The 25,368-nt window shown below is 34.0% G+C and overlaps 13 protein-coding genes across 13 annotated transcripts; 7 read left to right on the top strand and 6 right to left on the bottom strand.

Moving 5' to 3' along the window:
• On the top strand, positions 195-1,106 carry BMR1_03g01610 (mitochondrial ribosomal protein L23 precursor, putative; the record flags this gene model as incomplete). Its single annotated transcript, XM_012793478.1, has 4 exons — positions 195-217; positions 293-741; positions 762-907; positions 996-1,106. 4 exons carry the CDS (start codon positions 195-197, stop codon positions 1,104-1,106), a joined length of 729 nt encoding a protein of 242 aa, XP_012648932.1.
• On the top strand, positions 1,964-3,991 carry BMR1_03g01605 (transcription factor with AP2 domain(s) (ApiAP2); the record flags this gene model as incomplete). Its single annotated transcript, XM_021481950.1, has 2 exons — positions 1,964-2,398; positions 2,423-3,991. 2 exons carry the CDS (start codon positions 1,964-1,966, stop codon positions 3,989-3,991), a joined length of 2,004 nt encoding a protein of 667 aa, XP_021338527.1.
• On the top strand, positions 4,461-7,310 carry BMR1_03g01600 (hypothetical protein; the record flags this gene model as incomplete). The annotated part of the gene is made up of 2 exons (XM_012793476.2): positions 4,461-5,750; positions 6,006-7,310. The coding sequence occupies 2 exons, from the start codon at positions 4,461-4,463 to the stop codon at positions 7,308-7,310; spliced, it is 2,595 nt and encodes an 864-aa protein (XP_012648930.2).
• On the top strand, positions 8,033-9,352 carry BMR1_03g01595 (GPN-loop GTPase 1 homolog; the record flags this gene model as incomplete). Its single annotated transcript, XM_021481949.1, has 8 exons — positions 8,033-8,091; positions 8,116-8,212; positions 8,234-8,264; positions 8,285-8,500; positions 8,521-8,673; positions 9,014-9,159; positions 9,183-9,265; positions 9,286-9,352. 8 exons carry the CDS (start codon positions 8,033-8,035, stop codon positions 9,350-9,352), a joined length of 852 nt encoding a protein of 283 aa, XP_021338526.1.
• BMR1_03g01590 (Protein kinase domain) lies at positions 9,509-10,669 on the bottom strand (the record flags this gene model as incomplete). The annotated part of the gene is made up of 1 exon (XM_012793474.2): positions 9,509-10,669. One exon carries the CDS (start codon positions 10,667-10,669, stop codon positions 9,509-9,511), a length of 1,161 nt encoding a protein of 386 aa, XP_012648928.2.
• BMR1_03g01585 (tRNA pseudouridine synthase A) lies at positions 11,424-13,012 on the top strand (the record flags this gene model as incomplete). Its single annotated transcript, XM_012793473.2, has 6 exons — positions 11,424-11,674; positions 11,696-12,016; positions 12,037-12,388; positions 12,445-12,651; positions 12,672-12,805; positions 12,826-13,012. 6 exons carry the CDS (start codon positions 11,424-11,426, stop codon positions 13,010-13,012), a joined length of 1,452 nt encoding a protein of 483 aa, XP_012648927.2.
• Positions 13,445-14,078, top strand: BMR1_03g01580 (peptidyl-prolyl isomerase H (cyclophilin H); the record flags this gene model as incomplete). Its single annotated transcript, XM_012793472.1, has 3 exons — positions 13,445-13,568; positions 13,589-13,740; positions 13,761-14,078. 3 exons carry the CDS (start codon positions 13,445-13,447, stop codon positions 14,076-14,078), a joined length of 594 nt encoding a protein of 197 aa, XP_012648926.1.
• On the bottom strand, positions 14,329-15,245 carry BMR1_03g01575 (ADP-ribosylation factor GTPase-activating protein 2/3; the record flags this gene model as incomplete). Its single annotated transcript, XM_012793471.1, has 2 exons — positions 14,329-15,056; positions 15,077-15,245. The coding sequence occupies 2 exons, from the start codon at positions 15,243-15,245 to the stop codon at positions 14,329-14,331; spliced, it is 897 nt and encodes a 298-aa protein (XP_012648925.1).
• Positions 16,176-18,041, bottom strand: BMR1_03g01570 (Probable serine/threonine-protein kinase fhkD; the record flags this gene model as incomplete). Its single annotated transcript, XM_012793470.1, has 2 exons — positions 16,176-16,878; positions 17,260-18,041. The coding sequence occupies 2 exons, from the start codon at positions 18,039-18,041 to the stop codon at positions 16,176-16,178; spliced, it is 1,485 nt and encodes a 494-aa protein (XP_012648924.1).
• Positions 18,345-18,627, bottom strand: BMR1_03g01565 (hypothetical protein; the record flags this gene model as incomplete). The annotated part of the gene is made up of 2 exons (XM_012793469.1): positions 18,345-18,433; positions 18,564-18,627. The coding sequence occupies 2 exons, from the start codon at positions 18,625-18,627 to the stop codon at positions 18,345-18,347; spliced, it is 153 nt and encodes a 50-aa protein (XP_012648923.1).
• A 209-nt stretch (positions 18,628-18,836) lies between these two features.
• BMR1_03g01560 (hypothetical protein) lies at positions 18,837-19,985 on the bottom strand (the record flags this gene model as incomplete). Its single annotated transcript, XM_012793468.1, has 1 exon — positions 18,837-19,985. One exon carries the CDS (start codon positions 19,983-19,985, stop codon positions 18,837-18,839), a length of 1,149 nt encoding a protein of 382 aa, XP_012648922.1.
• Positions 19,986-20,234: 249 nt separating this feature from the next.
• Positions 20,235-24,629, top strand: BMR1_03g01547 (Myosin-13; the record flags this gene model as incomplete). The annotated part of the gene is made up of 7 exons (XM_021481947.1): positions 20,235-20,543; positions 20,564-23,193; positions 23,215-23,356; positions 23,379-23,596; positions 23,700-23,858; positions 23,879-23,956; positions 24,053-24,629. 7 exons carry the CDS (start codon positions 20,235-20,237, stop codon positions 24,627-24,629), a joined length of 4,113 nt encoding a protein of 1,370 aa, XP_021338525.1.
• Positions 24,630-24,980: 351 nt separating this feature from the next.
• On the bottom strand, positions 24,981-25,259 carry BMR1_03g01546 (hypothetical protein; the record flags this gene model as incomplete). Its single annotated transcript, XM_021481946.1, has 1 exon — positions 24,981-25,259. One exon carries the CDS (start codon positions 25,257-25,259, stop codon positions 24,981-24,983), a length of 279 nt encoding a protein of 92 aa, XP_021338524.1.
• Between the last annotated feature and the right edge of the window lie 109 nt (positions 25,260-25,368).

Below are 25,368 nucleotides of genomic sequence, written 5' to 3'. Positions count from 1 at the left end.
TTCGTTGTTACACATCATAGTTACTGTAAATTAATCACATAAACGAAAACACATAATTATAGCAATATATATGTGTTTATTTGTTTGGATTTTTACATTTGATGTTTAAAGTATTTTGACGGAAATTATTAACTGCCACACATATAATATATCTCGTAGATTATTCTTCAAGAATTCCCGATGTTGCATAAAATATGAGCCCTCCCAAATCACCTAGGTAATTTAAACGTATTTTTCACTATTATATTTAACATTTAGTGATGTTTAAATTTGATATAGTTGATTTATGTAGAAATATCTTTTTCCCTTGGCACAACTTTATTATCCATCGTTGCGGAAATTACCTTCAACCAAACAGGATTGCACTAAGAGTTCCAGTTAATCTCACTAAATTTGAAATCAGGGATTATCTACGCAAAATTTACGATGCCAAAGTTATCAAGGTTAATACGATGATTAAAGTGCCCAGGACAATCAAGGATTTTGTCAAGGGAGGCATAAAATACCACAGAAATGGACCAATTTATAAGAAAGCCTACATTACACTGGAAGAGACTATCCCTGATTCGGTCAAGATGCTGGGCTTTGATTTCAAATTACATGTTAATCCAGCGATTACTAAGGACAACATAACATATGGCACTAGGAATAAAATTAGACCCAGTAGGTTAGGGAGAGATGGGCCTAAAATTCCTTATTGTAATTACGGCTATAAATTACCTTTGGCAAATCTTTTAAATGGTATTAAACTATTTATTTAGATGACAATTTGGACTTGGAAAGGGTGATTAATGGGTATTCAAATGAAGAAGATAGAATGGCCCCAGATCCAAATCTTCCACATTTTCACAGGGATTATTATAACATACCAGTAAAACCTGATAATGTACCACAACAAACTGAAAAGGTATACAGTTATTAGTTGAATATATTTAAATATAAAAGCATAACATATTTAATATAGCTATTACTCCAAACGACAACAACTAACACAGATAAACCTAACTCCTTGGCGCAGAAGACTTATTAGACTTGGTAAATCCGATTCATTCGATCCCGCTCAGGGAGAGGTACCGAGATTTGGCGGGGAGACGGTAGATTCATAAACAATGTTTAAAAAACACACATTCACGCCATTTATCGCATAATTTTGAATAATTTTCAGAATCTGTTTCTATTAAATTGTATAAAACACAATGACACTGGTATATATTATTAACTTATACTTAGATTTAATTAATTACTATAAATTATCGAAAATCATAACTATTAATCGATAAATAATCGGTTGTTGAATAGATTAAAGGCTTTTATAGGTAATCAGTAAATTGTCAAGTTCAACAGTTGGCTCACAATGATGTCTGATAGAGTATTAGCATGAAATAATAGCGAATAGTTACAATATAGAATAAAATTTAAGCTGTAAAAAATATTTAAAATGATACAATAAACAATTTTATTAACACACTAAAAATTGATTGGCAGAATCCCTAAGTAAAAACGATATTGTGATTACGTAAGATAATTACAATAAAACAAATAGATAACAATGTGTTGGATAAATGAAATAAACCTATGATATTCAAATCAATAAATACAAATAAACAGTTATGATTGGAATAAACAAGTGATCAATAATACCCATAAATATAACATAACAAACAAATATAAGCAATCATTACGCAAAAGTAAACGGTGATCAATTAATAACATAAATCCACAATAAGTTGAAATATACGTTGTAGAATAATTATAGATAAGAATTTATACCAATTGAATGAATGTGTGCGTGTTTGGAGGAATAAATGTGTGATAATGGATTCCAACACACAAATGTATGATGTGCGCTCTAGTGCACACACAAATCTTCCCATAACATGTCATTATACACTCAAAATAACCTAGCTTCAGACTATATGTAGGTAATACAACCAATCTCATTCTAATACGCCTATGCGCTGTAATGGAGGTGTCGAACGGGCCTGTTGTGGACCCAACTTGCTCGTTCCCGAAGACCCCAGTAACCCCGCCAACTCCCCCCTTATATGCAAATAGGGCAGTCGCTAATAGTGAGAAACATGAACTAAAACGAAGTTCGAGCTTGAATACCTCAATAGAAGAGGGAGAAAGTGTGGGAAAATTGGCCCCGCCTAAACAACTTGGCATATACTTAAACTCCGCCGCCAACTCGTGGATCGTATCTTGGGAAACAAATGGAATCTACTCTACAAGATCATTTCCCATCGATAATACCGCACCAAGTACCGCACATTGTGATGCTATTAGGTTTTATTCACATATAGTATTTACATCTGATCAACACGCCAACCCTAAACCCACAATAACAAAAGTGATGCCATTTGATAATGTTAACAACTTAACTAAAAGCAACAATGTTGTAAGTATACCTAAAATAACTAAGTTGCCGCATATTTTATCAGCAGGTGATGTACGACCAATAACAGTACCAATAACCAACCCACAAGGCGTCTCCACACCATATGGCAAACCTATTAGACAAAATTCAGATAATTTGTCAATTAAACCTTCAATATATCCTGTAATGCCCCAGACTAATGGCATTTTCACAAGGTTATCAACTAGCGACTGTTCCAAACAACGAAAGCATATCCTTTCTAATGATGAATTTGGTGGAGAAAAGGACCTAAATCGAGCAAGGGGTGTATATTTTGACAAAAATTCACAAAGGTGGTTTGGTGAACATAAATTCCGTGGTGTAAAATGCGCCCAAAGTTTTTCCGTGAAAAAGCACGGATACGAAGAGGCCCATAAATTGGCAGTGGAATGGAAGCAGGCAAAGGAAAGGGAGTCTCTACTGGATGAATTAGGTCTCAATAGGGTGAAGGGAAATTGCCAGTATTCAAACGAGTTACGCGAGTATTACATAAAGCACAGCAAATTATTCCCCAAAGTTCGCGGTGTCTGGTTCAACTCAACCCCCCACCGCATGGGATGGGTTGGTCAGGCCTACAAAAAATGCAAAAGGATTGAGAAAATATTCTCCGTCTCTAAGCATGGTTTTGAACGGGCACGCGAGTTGGCAGTTAATTTCAGAAATTCCCATAAACCTAGTGACAAGAAATCCAAAAATACGGCTGACGCCGATAATGGCAAAATTGATTATTTAACTTATGAAAACTCTGAGATATATACAATATCGCCCAAATCTCATGAAACTATGAATGAAGTTGATAGATTGGAAACTACCTTACAAACCTCACCCATGAAATATAGCACCTCCAAAAACAGCTTCATGCGAATGGATAGTATGGAGACTCATCTTCCAGAGTCTCCAGAAGATGAGTTTGACATGAATACTGAAGATATTGATAATTTGGACACTTGGGGCAAATTTGACAACCTTTCAACTGGCAAATTTCACATTGCACTTAAAAAATCAGGAGAATATTTTAACGATATTACCCCTAATAAATCCTTAAATAACAAAGCTAAATATCAACATATGCTCCAATTCTTCGATAATTTCCTCAATGACATAGAATCCATACTCAAACTTCAGCTCCCTTTCCCCAGCCTACCTCCCTTGCACAAGTGTTTTGAATCACTCCAACTGCACAGGAAAAAATTGTTCAATGAATACAGTGAGGCTAGCCTTTGTGAGTATAACAAATTGCTGGGGCATTATTACGATGCAGGTTATGTCATGCCATCAGATCTCCCCATCCCCGAACTATACGCGTTGATATCGCTTATAACTCGACAGAAAGACTTTGAACAGCTCAATAATTATGAAATAATGCCAAAGGGATACAATAGAGAACTGACTAATCAAGCATCCGACAACTACATGCAAGACAAGCGTGAAAATTGCGACGAAAAATATAAACTTAACACTGAAAGTATTGATATTAATGCTGATAAGAAGAAGTGCCTTGATTTTGACAATACATATGTCTATAAAACTGGAGGAGACCCTCTTGAACTTTTATTGAATCTTGTCAGAACTTAACTTTGTGACAATCACAACTTTAACTGTATATTATATGTATTATATGCTCAATTTATATTATTATATTAGCGTTGTTAGTAAATAATTCTAACCAAATTAAGATCATTTTATATCTCAAATAACATTCCAATATCGTGCATGTTTATTTATAGATGTTTAGACTTTATGTAGTACCGTTATTGGTTACATAGTTGTACTATACAGGTACCGGTCAGGCAGTATGTTACTCCGTATGTCACAATACACATCCACTTACTCCTTACATTTATTACTGTCTAAAATTGCAATGTCGCAATTTTTCTGATTATAAATCATTATATTATTGGTTCATAACACATATGAGACAATCGATTATACCAATATGATTAATCTGTTTACCTAATTAATTTACGCTATCCTTGGTATATTGTACCAATAAATCCTATCTAATGAAATAATACACGACTACAAACACATAAGATATCTGTAAATGTATAATATGGATATATCGCACTGGTACAATTTTACTGGCACTGAGTGGTTCAATGACTGGGTCACTAATGACCGCCACTCAAAATTGATAAGAGCCTCGTCACATGGTGGATTAATTTCAGTTTTAACGTTTGGAGAGGGGGTTTCTCGTAAATTGCGCATTTTTTCTGGGACTGGATCATTATTAATGTCTATCCAGTGGGTCGTCAAATGGATGTTAGACGCAGGATGGACCCACACGTTACATTTTGTAACTCTTTTGTCAAATGGAACAGTTAGAATTTGTACATTGAATGCAAAAAGGCGGCAACAATTTACTTTGCCATTTAGGCCAATTGCAGGCAAAGTGTTTCAGGGCGGATTCCTGCTATTCGAAACAAATGGCATGGTTCATTTTGTGAGTTATCAAAACATAGAATGTTTAACACATGAAAGATTATGTTCATTAGGACAAATACACCTTATTCATGGTGAAATACCCATAGCAATAGTAACTCAGCGTTCACTCTTCTCTAATAACTCAATTAATCACGGCGATTCAATGGATTCTACTAGTATTTGCTTTTCCTTAACCACATGCCACAAAAATTTAATTGTATGCAAGGCTATAAGTAATTTGCCATCATCGCTAGTATCTACTAGTAAACATTTGGGGTTTGTCGTAAGGAATGGCCTGCTAGATTTTTATAAATCTCTAATTGCAGTATCAAATGAGGATAATTTGCATATTTATACAATTGATTTGCAGAAATTTGATGAAATTATCCATACTTATACAATAAAACTTGACATAATCCCTAACTCAATTTTTATTGCCACATCATATATCTTGCTAAATACAGATAACCAAATGTACATCAAGCATTACGGCCAAAACCATCGATTAACAACCGCCAACTCTTTTGTAGACAATAACAGTTTAAGCGAAGATAATATGCTGTCTAATACTCTAATGTGCAGCGATGATGATTTTTACGCAATAGGTCCATCCTCAGAATGTCACATAATTGGCTTTTATTACTCACCCATGGAATATACGGATGATACCAATACTTGCAAGCAAATGAATGATGGACAATTAGACATTTCTTGCTTATCCACTGGCGAATCAGTTGAGTGCGAAGAGGGTATCCGACTGCTTTACCCACTTATTGGCGAAGTATGGCTTGTGAGATCTGGGATGGGTTGGTATAAACAGATAACGGATAATATTGAGAACACAAGCTACAGATTGTTGCAGGCATATAAAACATTTTCTAAAGATAGCTCTGAAGCTTTTACGCTCAAGGTATGTTATTATATTCGTATTATTGATATTTGTTTTACCATTGTCATACATATTACATGTATATGCAAGTACCCGTTGTTTATACGACCTTACTGTTGGTACAGTGGCATAATATTGTAAACAATACCATCATACATATGTCAATTATTTATTTATTGAAGTATTAAATTGTGATCATTATATGTGCTATTATTTGCAAATAATTTTAACGTTATCCAATGGTCTAAAAGTTTTATATATTATGATATAATGTAGATAAATTTCGGCGAAGCGATTTATGGCTGTATTCAGGCAGCAGCGGCAACACTTGATCCAGCATTGGCAGGGCTGTATCTAGAAGCAGCCGTTTTGGGGCGCAAACTGAATGGATTTGCCCAATTGTCTAATATTAGCAACTTTACCACCTCATCTTCCGACTTGAACAATAAATTCGAATATAATGTAACCAATAAGTCTATTTCTAACAGTGTAATTAAAGATTCAGTCAATGAAAAATACAGCGATCATGTAAATGTAATAAATGGGTGTCAAGTGGATATTGACAAATTGTGGGCAAGCACCTGCGGCTGGTTACGTATAATTCATACACTGGCTAAATCTCCTTTGGATCAGCACTTGACAGTAACTGAAGGAAATAGTATAACCATTGAGAGATTGTGTGAAATAATTTCTGCACGTGGATACCCAAAAATTGCTTTTACCATATCAAAATTTTCTAACTGTTCACCACATTTGGCTTACCACCAATATGCTATTTCAGAGATTTTAGATTCATCACATTTACCTGATAATGATGTTATAAGCGCTGTGCTTAATACTCCAGTGCACATACTCCCTGATGGGGTTTTTGCCAAATTATCAAAAATCGCTGCATCTCCTCCCTTCTCCCGCAATACATTAGCCTTGTCATTGTATGAGAAAGAACGCTGCCCATACGCTAAGGCTGCATTGGTAAATACAATTGTTAATAATGATGTCAAAATTACTCATTTCCCTACTGATCTTATTCGTATTATGATTCAAACGGGTATTAAATTACCTTTGTACTATCGCCATTATAGTTCCAAAAGTGATTTGAAAAATTGTCAAAGAATGCTTGAGCGGATGGGATCCAATGACGACGCTGCTAAAAATGCAACGGCTATTGGTTATAGCTGTAGAAATATGAATAAAGAAGCGAAGAATTGGTTTGGTTATTCACAGAACTTTTCAAAGGCCTCTAAAAACCAATTGCTGCACCAAAGCACAGATGAAATGATGGCAATGTTGAAACATGACAAGCAATACTCGTCACTTATGGATTTAATTTTTGACCTTTTCATGAAGAATGACCACAGCACTGCCATGAATTTGGCTAGTGATCTTGGTGTATCGCGCAAACGATTAGGCGTATGCCTGATCTCAAGTTGCATATTTAAGAAGGATTTATCCATTTTAAACAAATATTTGAAGGATAAAAGGGTGGATATTCCACAAGATTTGTTGCAGCAAGCCTATGGGCAAGTGGATGTGGATGCTCAAACCGATGAATCGGGTTCCTTCTTTAAGTTGTGGAAATAGGTACTATTATTATATGTAACATTTTGTATAATACTTGTAACCTCAATTGTGAATTTATATTTCTACATTGATTCGTTGGTGATTTAATTATTAGCATTATCTTGTGGTAGATTGTTTTTAATCTCCGATTATCATTTGTCTATCTATTAATTACTATATTATAATATATTAGTGTGATATAGATAAATTGGTAAGGTTTTTATAGAAAGTAATTCATATAATGTTATCTTCCATATAAGATAAATTAATATACATTGAAATTGTGTGTATGTATCCAATTGTACACTAGAACCTAATTAATTGTTTATATAATGCATAACGTGAAAATTATTTATCGCTCTATAAGTAATGAATGAAAGTGGAGTCTCATGCTATCTTGCCATTTACCAACTTAATCCAATACATTTTCAAAATATATAATTCTAGAAACTGTTACAGGGAGAGATATTGATCATTTTATTGCAAGATTTTGGAAAGGCGTAAATGTATTATAGCAGTTAACTTATTTTTAATGCGTACAATCATATAAAATGTAAAATGTTTTATGAGAAGATTTAACATACGTATAAATAATTTTTATATATAGACCACTTGCCGCACATATTACTCATAACACGTGGAAGGCTGATTTATCCAACAAGAATATAGGTATTTAATGAAATTGTTTGAAGTAAAGTATCAAATATCATATGATACTTTACAATATTCTAACATAATTGCAAATGGAAAAGTTATCCCCCGATGAAGCCGCAAAACAACCCTTAGTAATCGTAGTAATCGGGTATTACACTCACATTTGACATAGAATGGCAGGGAGTGGAAAGACGACCTACATGAAGGCCATAACTAAGTCTTTAATTGCTGATGGCAAAAAGGTCTACTCCATAAACCTAGATCCTGCGGTAACCTAGCATCTTACATAGGTATATTCGATTCCGTATAACTCTAACATTGGTAATCAGCTTGTTAAATAGACATAAGAGACAGTATTAACTACCAAGACGTTATGAAACACTACAAACTAGGACCAAATGGTGCCATTATGACTTCATTAAACCTCTTCGCCACCAAATTCGATGGGGTTATGGATATTCTACTCAAAAGATCTACTGAATTGGACTACATTTTGGTTGATACTCCTGGACAAATTGAAGTGTTTAATTGGTCAGCAAGTGGTTCTATAATTTTAGGTAATTAAGCAATAAAGTAGAATCATTGGCTACAACGTTCCCTAGTGTGATTAATTATGTCGTGGACACAACGAGATCGCAAAAGCCCATCACTTTCATGGCAAATATGATATATGCCTGCAGTGTCATGTACAAGTTTCAGTTGCCATTTATTGCTAGCTTTAACAAAATTGGTATGCACCACAATTACATTACGCTATACATATGTCATAAATATGTGAATTATCAATCATCATGACATCTTACCATATATTTTTTAATACATATTTCCCCATTTATATTCATTAAAACTCTCCAATTGTACCAATATGATAGTTTGGGCGCTTTTGGTAGATTTTTTAAATAGATTTTGTTGAAAAGGTTATTCTTTATTAATTACCTACTCAGAAAATGATTTCACTACAATTTCCAATATCTATTACTATTCCTACTCCTCATTAACTGCTTTATTGAATATAAATGCTTGTTTTAAAGACATATACCTATTTGTAAATATAATACTATCTTATGCAGATGCAGTTGATCCCTCGTGCTGCATTGAATGGATGAACGACTACTACAAGTTTTCTGAGGCAGTACTGGCCTCCGATGACTCCTACATGGGATCATTTAGTCGTTCATGTGCATTAATGCTCAATGAATTCTACCGCGAAATACAGGTATGTTATAATATATTACTTAGCATTGCTCAATATCCAGTGTCACGGGAGATGGAATGGATTTGCATAAAGAATGTCTTCTCAAATCAAAGGAGGAATATCTCATGTATAGTGTTATTCATGTAGGCAATATTTGCCATTCCTTAAGAATAAAAATAAGGAATCAGTTAAAGTCCCAAACTCTGGAGATTAATATTATATTTGGTGTTGCTACAGAAACATTCCGTATCAGCCATATTTTTTAGTACAATCCTACAATATAATTAGCATAGTTATTTTCACATATTTATTAACTAATTTGTTCAAAACAACAATTTATCTTATTAATTTATAAATTTAATTCCCCAAATCAAGTTGCATATGTGTTAAAAAACTTGTAGCCACCCAAGCGTTTAACCGGATCATAATCCAGTAACATGTCCAATAATGGCGCAAAATAACAATATTTTGGCGGTATATTGTTTATTAGTTGCGATTTATATTCGTAATATACATTCACTGGGGTAACATCATCGCCATCAACCGTGTTAGAATTGTCAGTAAATATGTTACTTGCAAAAAAATGATTAAGTGTTATCAATTCATATAATATACAACCTGCTGACCATAAATCAGCTGCAGCGGTTAGCTTGTCACATCCCATTATTTGTTCAGGAGATCTATACATGTTGGCTGAAGTGTTGACTAGCAATGAACAAGTTTGTATGTCATCATTGTCCAATCGCTGTGAGGTTTCAAAGTCGGAGATTTTGATTAATGTCCGCTGCTTATCTGCAAATAGGATATTAGATGGGTTGATATCACCGTGGTAAACATTCTTTGAGTGGATAAACTCTAAGCCACTTAGTAATTGTAACATAATAGATTTGATATATCCAACAGGTAGTTTGGTATTATTATCAATATATTTGGCAATTAGCGAGTATAAACTACCACCTTCGCAATTTTCAATGATCATTATAATGCTCGAATTTGAAGTAATTGTAGTTTCCAACTTCACAACTGGAAATACGCCATCGTAAGTTTCATTTGTGCCATATTGCCTATAGGCTAGATTGTTGAGCATAAAATCATTTGAATCAACACGAGTAGTTAGTGTATATTTACAATAAAAGTTATCCAATTCATAGTCAATCAATTCCTGGTCATTTGAGGGTGTGGTACAAGTTGAGGCATTAGAGATCATGGTAGCCATTGTACTAATCCATATGTTATTTGTATTCAAGCTATATAATGTATCAATTGGGGCATTTCTATGGTATTTCCAACAATTGTATAGGTAGTTCAGTAAATTAGATTCATTATAAATGGAGTGTACAACTTGTTTAGGTACGCCATAAATATCAGTAACCTTTGCCACTGAAATTGTTCCTGTGTGTATGTTTGTCACGTAGTAAAGGGAGTGGTAGTTGCTCAAGCTATGTCCATCCAGCAATGATTCTAATTGGTAACCATAAGGACGGAGATCCAAATCATCCATGAATTCTTCAGGTAATTCCATGGTAAACATGAGCAAATAAAAAAATTACCTTAGAAAGTATTGCACCTATTTTGGCAATTAATGTGAAATTTCAGTGGGTTCTGGACCCAAAACTGCAATAAAAAGCAAATTGAAACGCGGCGAGTAAATAGCTACCAATAGCTATTTGTCTAGCTGTTAGATTGGTTATCAAGCAATTACACTTGTAATTGTACCATAAAATTTACTGAAACAATGTCAAAACTAATTTATAAATAATTAGAATCAGTTATTGATTAACAAGATCTTATATGCAAGAAATGAGTCAAAGAGGGCCACCAATAAGGATTGTCACGACAAGACAAGTAGACAGAATACGATACCAAAAAATTGTGTAAAAATATGGCTTAAATTTAAATTAAAATGAGTGATTTGTACACTATGACAATTTGAGTGCTGATTGTAATAGGAAACTTAAAGTGAATGAATGTAATTAGGTGATGTAAAATTGGGGAGGCTATTGCACAACCTTGGGTCCCCAGGACCAACAAATTAATTTTTTGTTTTCCCCAACATTAAATGATAACTAATAGAAAATTATCAAATACTAGTTACATGAAAACTAATCGAAATTTAACTGATATAAATACTTATTATATACTAGGTACAGGGTACTATGTCCATTTGTCATACATGAAATTCATACGATTTCAATCTGACGTCTCTAAGCATATATTAACATTCACAAATATTACATATATCCATCTAATTAGAGTTTGATGTTGGATTTGGTGGGGTTTGCTGTATGCGTTTGCCATTCATATTACTCCTAGTCTACTTGCCCCCTTCACTCTCTGTGTATACTAAGTTTACTCAAATTGTTCCTTTTATGGCGTTATCTGGTGATTTTTCTGCTAAAAACTTCTCCCGGAAGCGTAAAAATGTCACTAAACATTCATCTGTGGGAGATTCCACCATTCAATCTACAAATAACGAATTGTTTAAAATTAGTAACGGAATTAATGCACCAAAGACTAAATATGCGATGTATTTAGGGTAATATAGCCACTTATTTAGTTACCTAGGGACTGGTTATTATGGATTTCAAAAACAGATCGCATTTGGAGATAGAGTAGAGGAAACTGTAGAGACCATTGAAGGGACACTCGAAAGGGCTTTAATAGCTTCCAATGCTATATACCCAGAGTTTAAACATAGACTTCAGAAACTTGGGTGGTCGAAGGCTGCTAGGACTGATAAGGGTGTTCATGCTGCCTGTATGGTAGTGGGCTGTAGAATGAATATTGCTGATGATTTTTTAAAAATTTTCAATGAAAATTTGCCAGGAAATATTATATGTTATGATGTCCTTAGGGTAACCAAGGGTTTTGACGCAAGGTAATCACCCAGTAATCTAGAGCATTATGTTCATATCGCAACTATGAATATATATTTCCAGGTTACTTGCTTGGAAAATTTGAAATACCCCCGCAACACTTAACTTTTTATCAATCATGTTGTGAAATGGTGGATAGATGTGCAAAGTGTCCCAAAACATCTTGCTACAATCGTTCACAAGATAATTTTGTATTCAGCAATCCTGATAAAATATCTTCTACCTCAGATACTAACTACCAAGTAACCGAACAAGATATCGTTTCATTGGAAACAATATTTGGTGACTATGTTGGTTCTCACAACTTCCACAACTTTAGCTCCCGAATTAATCCACTCAATCCCGCTTCCTACCGTTACATAAACTCAATTAAAGTAAGTATCGTTGTCGTAGAACCATAATAATTTGTTTTATCTCTGGACTAATATAGGTATCAAGGGTTGAATGTATGGAAAATTTCGTAAGAGTGTCTATACAAGGCCAATCATTCCTATTTAATCAAATACGGAAGATGATAGCAGTTGCTATTGAGGTTTTTAGGGGTAGTGCTCCAAAAAATGCCATAAAATACTGTCTAAATAAGTTGCATTCTGTTAATGTTAATACGGCGCCAGCACAAGGTTTATTTCTTCATCACGTATGTCACAGATTACATAGCCCAACTTTGACACATATAATTTTCATAGAGCCTCCCCGCCACAGACAAAACATATTCTATTTGAAGATGTCAAAGAACAGGCTATGCAGTTTATAAAGCAGAGGATATACCCTGAAATTCTCAAATACGACAAGTAACCCACTACTGATATAGGTGGCATGAATGGTTGGAGACTATCAATGAATATCCTTTTTATTGGGAGAATCATGCGCACAAACTTGTCAAAGTATCTAACAGTGATGGCGAAATAGATACAAATGATCAAGAAACAACTCTAACTAATGCAATGACAGATGGAGTTATAAACGGAGTGTCTAATGATATGATTGACCAAATGTGATGCTGGTAATATCATACAGCTGCTATTGACCAGCTAAATTTGTAATATATTAATGAATTATATATGTATTATTGATAGATTAGTTGTACTTTATTCAAAAATTTGATTTAATCATAGAATTATATGATAAAATATGCATGTGCATGTAGTGTATGGAATAATAATTTGAAGGGAATAATTTTTAAACCAGGTAGAAAATAAACATACATCATGAAACGGGCGATTGTGATTAATTAATTCAAATAATGAATGAAAAGGGAATCTCATGACTGACCACTGCCGTAACATTAGTGATAATCAAGTAATAATAATAATACCTTAATTCTTTAAAACACAAAAATCACTGTCCAAATTGACAAATTGTGAAAATGGCAATATATTTATTTTAATTAATTCATCACAGAGGTGATAACATACGATGTCAGGCTGATAATGGAGCCTGAGGAAATAGATCTTATTACTTCTCCTGGATGTCCGCAATATCTCTCGGACCTTGTCACTAACAAATCAAATCCTGTAGTATTTTTGGATATAAATATTGGCTCAACACCAATAGGTAAGAGGCATTGTATCTAGGAAGGTTGAAAATCGAATTATTCGCAGATCGTGTGCCTAGGACTGCCGAAAATTTTAGACAATTTTGCACGGGCGAATTTTTGTATAACAAAGTGCCCATAGGTTACACAGGAGCGACCTTCCATCGCGTAATAAAGGATTTTATGGTACAGGTATCATGCAATTTATTTAGGGTGGGGATTTTGTCAACGGCGATGGCACTGGTTTTATTTCAATTTATGGTACAAGTTTTGACGATGAAAGCTTTGCAATATCTCATGATGATCTGGGACTAGTTAGCATGGCCAACAAAGGGCCTAACACCAATGGATGCCAATTTTTCATTACTACCAAGGCATGCAATTGGCTTGATGGTAAAAACGTCGTTTTTGGTAAACTCATCGATAATGAATCGTTGATTATACTCAAAAAGATGGAGAATGTCACAGTAACGCCTTCAAATTACAAACCTAAGTTGGATATTACGATAACAAATTCAGGACAGTTGTAGCTCATTCTGAGTTGTAAACTATAAAAATCAATATAAATAAACAGCTTCTAAGTTAAAAACTCAACCGCATTGTGATATATTCATTAAAATTAAACATTGTAAAATATACTAATACATTCATATGCATATGGAACCAATGTCAACTAAATTGACAAAATTACAAATGTGTTATGTGCAAAAATAAATATAGGCGATTGATTAAGATGCCCAAAGGTATTGTTTATGGCTATGTTATAAAATGATCCTGTGATTATATGTTGTTGAACCAATTCCTTGCCTTATCGTAAAACACATTGCCCTTAGAAATGATGTATTTAATCCCCTCCTTTAGTTCATGAATGTTATTCTGAGCAGTCTCTTCAATGGCAGGCCAATAATCATTGTTCTCTCTATTAGACACTCTAGTGTTGGTACGGAAGGTTGAAGAGTCCCCGAAAGAGTTTGTTGCATATGCATTGGAGATGCTGGAAAAGTGACCACCGTAAGGATTGTGCTGGTGATGAGGTGTAGAAGTTGAATATGTATTGGAGGGAGGAGGAGTCATAAATTCAGAATTACCATCCACATATGAAAATGGAGGATAATTAGTATCACAAACTGCAGGATTAGTTTTTGTGAATAAGTTATCAAATTCAGAATTGTCTATTTGTCTAGCACCCAATTTTTTGGCAGGAGTGATCGATTTCATCTTCTGATCAAACCAATCATCATCGATTATTTTCTTCTTGTCTTGTCCTTCAATTTTGCTAGTATCTATGCTATCAATTTTAGTTTTATCGCCATCTAGTAACAACTTGTAGATAGCAGCTGCCTTTGAGGAATATCCGTGTGAATTTCTGGGAATACCCTTAGAGTCAAAGTAGATCTTGGCCCGTTTGTTTCCCCCAGAAGTCATTCTGGCCAATTGCTCAACAGTGAACTTGTCCATATCTATGGAACGAACAAACGATACATGTGTGCCCATTTGCCTGTGGCGACCTAAATTAATTGTGTGGTACCAGAACAATTGAGGCAGAGGTAGATTGCGAAGCTTAGCGATAACCAACTAGGATTAGGTGCATCGCAGTCAAAGCACGTACGATTTTCCAATAAACAAAGTTGAGTCTTAAACACTCCATCTCGATCCTTTTCCGATACATAACCTTTCGCATCCGTCTCCATCCCCATTGCCACTGCCACACTCCTACACAACTGTCACTTAAAATAATGTGTCATGCATTTATCAAGATTTATATGTGTCTATATTACTACTAATTACATCAATTATATTAATGATGTCTCATTACAGTTCTACATTTTCATAGTTTGTAATTGTTTTATTTCGATAATATAATCACAATATAACCCATGTCATATTCGTTTTGGCTCGATATTTATTCTTGTAATCATCTATTAGTGCATGTCATTATTTAGAAAGTTTATTAATTTTTAATAAACTTTCCTGTGTAAATACATAAATTGTCAATTTTGTGTATTTGTTTAATGATTAATAATTTCACCTTAACTAATCAAATTATGTCAATCTACTTTATTTATTTTGTTTCAAATATCAATTCATTTACTAATTTGTCTTTATATTCATAGATCTGCTATATTCGTATCCAGTGGAATCATGCATTATATTTCATTGGTTATATTTAATAATTGTTTGCTAACGTTTATCTGTTATTAAATAATAGAAATCTAGTAACTTTTGTTATGTTTTTTATAATTAATTACTCCATTAACACACAATGTTCTGATCCGCTTAAAAGGCAAATTTTCAATTTGCAGATTCTGCCCTAGTTTACTAATAATAATCATGATAGTTTTTTATTTCATTAGTTGATACAACAATAATTACTTACAGATATTTATTTATATAATTGTTATTATCAAATGTGTTATCTAATATCGTGGTATCTTTAATGGATAATAAACTGACATATTAATAATTGTGCCATTTAATTTATTAATATCATTTAAAATGAATTGTTTCAAATGGACAAATAAATTAGCAATAGTGTTAATGATACAATTAAATGTCAAATTTTAGTGTTTGAGGTAAAATATAATCCTTATTTATAACAAAATCAATATAGTTTTCATATATGAGTGTCATATGTGGAATAGGGGGTGGATTAGTGCTTCTTGAACACTAGTAACACGACGAAGAGGGTCAACAGCCAGCAATCTCTTGCACAAATCCAACTCTCTATCCAAACCATCCCAATTATCACTGCTCAGCGTACCAAATGGATTAAACGACTCCTTACATTTGACACTGGGTGTGCCCTGAAACAAACAATACATTATGAATCCTACACACCATAAGTCATTGTCTATTAGTGATTGAGGAATCTTAATCGTAGATTTAGCGGTGCCATTGGAATTACTATCGTTGACTTCGATATTGTGAATAGAAAATGAGTCAACATTTGTGATTGTTACACTGGGGATTTGTTTTAAAGAAGATAGCGATAGGATTGAGAAGCGGGGAGATAGGCAAGGGTCAAAGTCGCAGCCAGTCTCTAAGGGCTGCTTAAAAGCAACATTCTCCAAGCACAGATTATTCAATGAAATATTTTTACTGTGGAGGTATTTGAGTGCTTGAAGAATCTCCTTAATGATCTTTTTTACTCCCTCCTTGGGAAGAGATCCAGGCAGATGCGAAATCACTAATTCTGAGATTAGCGGTCCACGTATATTATCAATCATAATATAATAGAGATCCACATCGTCCAATATGTGCACTACACTGGGGAGATTTGGATGAGGTTCGTCGTATAGCCTTTCGTACATATCAACAAGTTGGTGCCCCCTAAATCACACATGTTTCACAATTGTTAATAAAATTATTTATTAAGTAAACCACTAACCATCAAATATATATTTATACATGTAAATTAGATATTTTATTGGTGTTATACGTAATTGATGTAGATAGGTAGATAGTACAATAAGTATTATTATAAATCGATACAGATATATATGATATAACAATGGAAGTAAAAGCCGATTAATGAGATAAGTAGACGTATATTGGTGAACGCAAACAGTTTGCAATAAAAAATATACTAAAACAAAAATTTTAACACATATATAATAATAATTGTTGCATGAAATAAATATGTATAAATGTATGATGGTGCATGCAACTGAATTCAATAAATTAAATCCGTAAATATAATTTGAGACTAACCTATCATCCTTTGCAATAAGTTTCAAGGCAAAAGAATCCATATTATCCCTGTCAATGCATTGGTAAACTTGGTATTCTGTATCAAAGTTGAGTAGCCTAGTGATGCTATAACACACAACCTTCTTTCCAGACTTAGATGATTTTCTACAATTTACAACTGTAAGAGGCTGGGATATAGAATTCTTTCTGTTATATGTCGATGCAAGTGGTTCTGAAATCGGCGACAAATCAGCCTGATCAAAACAGGTAGATGATAAATCTTGGCAATCGCATTTGGAACTTATAGGCAATGTGAGGAGATCTAAATCATCAGTGGTAAAATTTGACGTTAAAGGCCTAAAAAGGGCATATTGAATGTCCTTGCTGCATGAGCCCTCAGAATCTAAATGGCGATAAACTAGAGGAAACCAAGGATTTTGAATTGTGGATTCCAAGTTACATGATGAGCATCTGAAAAATCTCTTGCGATTATTGAGATAAATCGATCTCTCAAGAGGCGATTTCAAGGGGTCAAATTGGTTAAGCCTCAGAGAAGATATCGAACTTGATTTATGCAGCAAATGAGCTGATAACTCGTATTGACTTGTTAACTCAAGCTGTGTAGAGATTTCTCTGATGCCCATAATCACTCCATCAAGTTTATCCTTTCCAATCCCGGAATTTGTGGAGGCGTTAGTGGTGGTATTATTTGTTGTATTTATGGTGACATTTTGCAGTTGTTCTACAAATTCAGAGTCATCAGTAGCGGCCCTGAGCCTGGCCACATCTTCGCTTGACTCCATGCGATAAATAAATTATTCCAGTGGGGAAGAATGTAGATCTACAAATAGGAATAAAACAATGAAGAATATTTCGCAAGTAAAACCCATAAAAGTGTTTACGAATATGCACTGTGTTACAACAAATTAGTCATATTTATCTAAAATCTGAATTAATGCGGTGTGGAGGCGTTCCATACTATGCATGCCTTATGATGTTTTATATATAACACATACAATGTAGGGCGACCATCACTATTGCTGCCCTAATATCACACATGATTAGTATATAAAATTATATCATTTTAAGAGTTTTGTCGTGCTATATTATGCCATGCTGTGATTTGATATCTTGACTATTTTGGCCACTTTCAGAGCCAACTCTTCAATTTCCACCTCTGGCCCGACAACCCATCCTACATAATTATCAACTTGCCCAAATTCAATTGTTTCTCAATCCTAGTTATTGATCGACTGTCTATTTTTGTGTTTAGTGGCACTTTATCTGATGGTATTCCATTTACTCCTGCCTAAAGTTCTGATTACCTTTGATTATGTATGTATCATTGCCCAAATTTATCACTTCGCACTTATCATCACGTTTATTCATTTTATCGGTTTTTAGTTATATATCAAGTCAATTAATTGTTTGGTAGGTTTGCTTACTGGCTGTACATGCATATTGGCTGTTGTTATTTCTATTAATTTCCGTATTATCATTCTTTTCATATTATTTAACTTTTTATCAATGCAATTTACTAAAAACGCTAATTCATATGTATAATTTAAAACGAGTTGTGGATATAATAACTACTATTGCTACAATTTTTTATGGCTGCGTTTGGAGGTATAATCATCAATTGGCATGTTGAAAGGCTTTTTGGTAAAATTGTCCATGATTTTTACAAATAACCTCCCATTCACCAGTGCCAAATTCAACAATTTACCTTCCACATTATATACTCCCCTTCTTACCCTCTTCCACTCAGATACTATTTTATTATTGTTGTACCATTTGGCAAACTCGCAGTCTAATGGATCATTTTTCACAGATATATACATAACTTTGTTTGCTGTAACATTTCGATTGTGCTGTATAGTAGTTACTTCCAGAGTGGATGAGTTGTCAGTGGTGTTAGTGTTTGATGGGGTTTTTGAACTTCCACTATTGGCAAACGGGGATACATTTTTAAATGTATAAAAATCGTCACAATTGGTATGTGACGTATCTGAACTATCGCTATTAAAGGCCTTATACAATGCATTATCTAGCAATTTTATGAAGTTATCACTGCACACTGTTTGGTTGTCAAATTTAACAAAATAGTTGCTGGAACAAGAATCGTCACTTGTTACACTATAGTTAATGCATTTAATTTGTTTATCACCTCCATTTAAATGAGAATTATTTAAATTTCTATGACAACATTTTATGTCATTATAGCAGCCTGTACTTTCATTATAATCTCCTAGATAATTTGATAATATTTCATAGCCACAGTTAGTATCTATATCGAAATTCTTATTTTGCTTTTGTATATAATCGTTAGATACGCACATATTCGACAATGAATGTAATTGATGATTCCTTAGCTGGCTATTCAAATAGTCAATTAGAGAGTTGCCGCAAATATTTGTGGATCTGATAGGCCTAAATACTCTGCCCCTGGTGAGATAGTGGATGGGTATAGCCCACAAAAACCTAGAATCTATCCCAGATTTTCTAAAAATGATCTCACTACCATTTGATACCCATGCTATTGGTTTGTTTCCTGTATTATATGCATGGTTAATTGATTTGTTTCTAGATATACAATTATCAATATTATATACTGAATGACTTTCAAAATTTAAGTTGTTGGAACGTAAACAAGAGGTAAACCAGTTGAGTAGCGTGGAGTTTTTAATGCATATATTAGCGAGTTTGTGACTATTGTGGATGTAATACCTATTATCAAAGTCGATCATCAATGTAACAATCAGTAAATGTAAATGGATTAATATTAAGTGATTACAAGAAGGAAATCAGTGGCAAAGTGACAATGTGTTACATGAGTGTCATTTAGAATCATTAATCCATTTTAAAAATTATACTATTTACCGATACACATTAGTAATATATAATAACTATTAATAGTAATGGTAGATATGGGTAAGTATAGGGTAGATGAGTAGTGTAATGTGTGCCAGGTATTTGTTGAACTGTATTTTATCGTTATGGTTTCAAAGAACTTAGTTCGGCAGGAATCAACCTTAGAAACCTTTGAATTTCTTATAGATTCTAATGTATGGGTCAAAAGTGACCATGAACAATTGTTTACACTTGGTGTTATTAAATCCGTTGGTAATAATTCACTATCTGTTGAAGTAAATGGAATTACCAAAGATTACCCATTTTCTGATTGTTTAAATGCCTTATGTGGATATAATGTCAATGAAGTGGATGATTTGGTCAAAATTCCGCATTCAAACAGTGCCATTGTGATAGATCTTCTAAGGGATAGATTTGCCAAAGACAAAATTTATGTAGGTAAATTTTCACTCAGACATACGTTGGCAAGATTTTGTTGGCGTTAAATCCTTTTAAACAAATCCGTGGATTGTATAACACTGAACAAATTGGTAGGTATAGGCAAGCGGATGTTAGTAGAGGATGGCCATCAGATCTTCCCCCTCACTCTTTCGCTGTAGCTCAATCAGCACTCTATGGTTTGCAGTCTGATGGTATTAGTCAATCTTGTATAGTATCTGGTGAATCTGGTGCAGGGAAAACTGAAACAGCCAAACAAATTATGAACTACCTGAGCTACACTCATTCAACACATGGCATTAATGATAGTTCAACAGATGTACAATCGTTAATCCTGGGCTCCATGCCCTTACTTGAATCGCTTGGCAATGCCAAAACTATACGAAACAACAATTCGTCCCGATTTGGCAGATTTATAATGTTGGATGTGGGTAAGAATGGTGGATTAAATGGGTGCAAAATCACTTCCTATATGTTGGAACTTGTGAGAATTGAATTCCAGAGCACAAATGAGAGAAATTATCATATTTTTTACCAAATGATCAAGCACTTCACTGATGATCCTGAGAAAATGAAATCATTAGGTCTAAAAAAATTGGAGTACTATAATTTTTTAAACGCTAGTAAATGCTACACAATTGACCAAGTTGATGATCAAAAGGAATTTTTGCCTGTAAAATCTCAACTTGAGAAGATGTACAAAAACGAAATTGATTCCTTTTACAAATCTTTATCAGCAGTATTACTAGCTGGAAATATTACATTTAGTGCAGAGGGGGATAACTTAACTATCAATAGCATTGAGGATTTTGGAAAATTATGCGAATTATTGGGTATTGAATCCAGTAAATTTGCCCAATCAATTATTACTAAAAAGGTTGTAGTAAACAATGAAACAATTATCAGCCCCTGCACTCAACTACAGGCCATAACCTCAATTCGTACAGTTGCCAAAGATGTTTACAATAGATTGTTCAATTTATGTGTAAATACACTTAATGAATACATCAAATTTGATGCTAGTAGGCCTTGGATTGGTATCCTTGACATTTATGGTTTTGAATTCTTTAAACGCAATACTTTTGAACAGCTTCTAATTAACTATGCGAATGAACGCCTTCAACAGCACTTCATCCACCAATCATTCAAATCCCAAATTCAAGAATATGAGATTGAAGGTGTTGATTATTCCATGATTACTTTCAGCGATAATTCAAACGTCATTGCAGTGTTTGACAAACCAAACCTCGGGATATTTAGTTTCCTGCAAGAACAATGTCTAATACAAACAGGGAATCCATCATCGTTTACCTCTACATGTAATAAACATATAAAAGACAATTCTTACATTGCAGGCAAAGGTTCACAATTGAATTTCTCAATCAAACACACAGCGGCAACTGTAAAGTATGAAACGGATGAATTTGTGGATAAGAATAGGCACAAACTTTCTGTTGATTCTTTGGAATTGTTAATGGGTTCCACTAATCCAATAATTAACAAGGCATTTTCAGATGTAGACCCTCTTGTAAAGGGCAAATTTGTAGCTTCAACGTTCCAGCTATCAATGGATCAGTTGATGAAGACACTCAGCGCAACAAAGTCCCACTTTATACGATGTATTAAATCAAATGAAGACAAAGTTGCTAATAAATTTGAAACTAAATCAATATTAAATCAATTGGTCAGTCTGTCAATATTTGACTCTATCCAATCAGTTCATAGAGGATTTGTCATCAATGATACATTCGAAGAATTTTTCCACAGGAATAAGATACTCATACGACATAATGCTGGTTCCGATATGGTGGAGGCAATTAAATCATTTCTAGAAATGATAGGAGTAGACTGCAATGATTATCGAATCGGTAAAACCAAAGTATTCTTACGAAAAACTGCCTGGATGATTCTGGATTCTATGTATAGAAAGGTTTCAAAATTGGCAAAACCTCTGAAGGTTTATCTAAATAACTATTATAAATCATACAAAACTTTACAACGGCTTAGATCTATTGATAAATATGCTATTAGGTTGCAAAGCTTGTATAGAAAGGAGTGCCATCTTAGATCAATGAGGTCTTTTATTGATCTATATAATACATTCATAGGTATAACCCTAACCATATCATTTCTAAACTACGATGTAATTAGTACTAAGGCCGCAGAGCTAATACAGAGTGTATGGAAGGGCTATCTAGTGAGGAAGAAGATAAAGCGGGATAGGTTTGGCGCCATACTGCTTATTACCAGTAAATTGCCAGTATTCAAGCGGAACATCAGGATAAGAATTGAGCATGTTGCGGCAGTGAAAATACAATCTAATTGGAAGCGCTTTGTGCAGCGCAGGATTTGGTTATGTGATAGGGAAACACTAATTATAAATAAATCAGCTGGTATAATTCAAAGGAATGCCAGAAATTATTTATACAAAAGGGCTCTGAAGGTTATGAAACAGTTAACACCCCCCGTTATTTGTATACAGGCTAATTGGAGAGGGTATATCGCCAGAAAAGGTTACAACATTTTTCTGTTACGAAATAGATTAAAGAAACTGCAGGCTCAGTGGCTGATTAAACGGATAATTAAGACTGCACTCGTAAATTGCGACGTGGAGCAATTTAAGCACTCACTAAAAGTGCTACAGAAGTAAATAAGACTCTAATGTAGTGCATTGTATAAACAGTGTGTTAGGTTATTGTTCGTTGATACTCTGAAGGCTACGGTTTATCTTCAGGCTGTTTGTCGTGGCAATAGGGTCAGACTACAGTATAGTCAACAGTTAAAATCCCGCATTATCGCTGCCATGAGGGTAAGTGCTTGGTTTCATGTAGAATAAATATTCAAATTGTTTGAGTGTAGAAGATTTATTTGCAAAAAAGGTTAAGGGATATAATCGCATAATGGTAACATGGTGCGGGAAGGATTTTAGTTCCATTTATATATCAGGATGGGCTAGATTTATGGATAATGTACGATTAATAGCAGCAGGAAAGTATCACACTATAGTATATAATCATCCTGATGTTAGTTCATTGGGTATAAATTATAAGTAAGTCTAACATGCAACCGAAGTGGTTGTTTTAAATATGCATTATATTTATCATTTAAGGTTTTTGTTTGATATCACAATTTCTATTACAATAGTAATGTAGCGGTTGTTTGGGCGATAACATTAAAATTGCATCGGTTCCACACAAAATATTTACTTTAACTTCGCCTGCACTAAAGGTTGTTAGTATTTGCTGCGGCGAATTTCACACGCTTCTGTTGCTTAACAGTGGTATAGTTTTAGCTTGGGGAGATAACAGATAGTACGTGCTAATTTATATAGCTCGCAAGTTTATGGGACAGCTAGATTTGTGGAAAAACCAGTGGTGGTACCTTTGTTTAACCCCGTGATTGCCATTTAGTAAGTTGTTTGTGCACTGAAATATTATAATCAAATTATAAATAATAATTTGATTATTTGCGATTTTATTGAAATTGATTGACTGTGGTTATTTAGCACTGCAAGGTATCATAATGCGGTTATTGACATGGCAGGAAACGTCTTTCTTTGGGGCAAAGGCTCATATCTAGGCTTGGAATATGATATAACAATACCTACCCCCTTGCCCAGCTTTAACGAGACACTGGGGACTAACTTCACAAGAGGAGACATCATTAAAATAGCAATTGGAGACGAAATAATATACCTTTTGGATTCAAAAAACTCATTGCACTCATTGTCTAGATTGGGTCATCATGAAATTTCCCTGTTGGATATTGGCGCTGATGTCACTGTCGATGACGTCTGGGCTTATCACAAAACAGCGGTTGTTTTATCATCTAGCAAGTTATATCATGTAAACTACCATAGTATAATTAGCAATTCGCCGTTTTCTAGTGCGTTTGAATCGCTAAACAGTGTAACTCATCTATCCATTGGATACCACGAATTGTTGGTGTTATGTAATGACGATGAATTGGTCGTCATTAAGGAAGAGGGGAATGTTGACAAAATTCAACTTAAAACTAAAATAAACGCTATAAATAGCGTTCGCAGTTGTACTATAGCCGCGACGATCCTATATCATAATTAATTTTTGCATAACTCCGGATCTCTAATTGATAAAAATGACACGCTAACGTAAATGGTATGTGTCCTTAAAATATGTTAGTTGGGTTAGTGATTCAAATGGGCTATTAAGGATTGCCCTGGAAATATTGTTTTTAAAATTTCCAAAATTGCCCGAAACTGACCATACATCACTGCAAGCAGTTATTTGGATATGGGTTAGTAGTGATATAATGTCACAGAATAAGATGTAAAGGGGTTTTGTTTAAAAACTAAAAATAAAAACTATTTTTAGATATACGATCACGGAGAATTGATGTATAATAAGTCAAGACTGTTAAATATGACCTATAGATGAGTTAAATTTTATGGAAAATCAATAAAAATAGTAAGCACAAATAATTTTTTCAAAAAACAAACTGAAACTGACAAATGGTTGATGAAAACAGTGATTAGGATGGAGTGTCAAAGAATAATCACGATTATGTAAATAAGGTGTGGTAGAATCAAGATTATGTAGATTATGTAAATACTTTGTGGTTGAATCACACGTCAAATATTCCTTATGCACCAAGTACGACTGTTCATTGAATTTAATTGGTGTAAATTGGGTGAGATTGTGTGAAGTTGAATAGTAGTATACTAAACCTAACATAGTACTAATGCGTATGTGGTGCTGTACGGATGCGTACGATGAATATGTTAGTAAAAACCTTAAGTACATATCCTATGTATGAACAGTGATTTAAGCTTGAATTTTTAAC

Source organism: Babesia microti, chromosome III (assembly GCF_000691945.2).
Source record: "Babesia microti strain RI chromosome III, complete genome".
NCBI lineage: Eukaryota > Apicomplexa > Aconoidasida > Piroplasmida > Babesiidae > Babesia > Babesia microti.
Note: the sequence above shows the minus strand (reverse complement) of the source record. Positions and strands in the feature narration are given on the sequence as shown.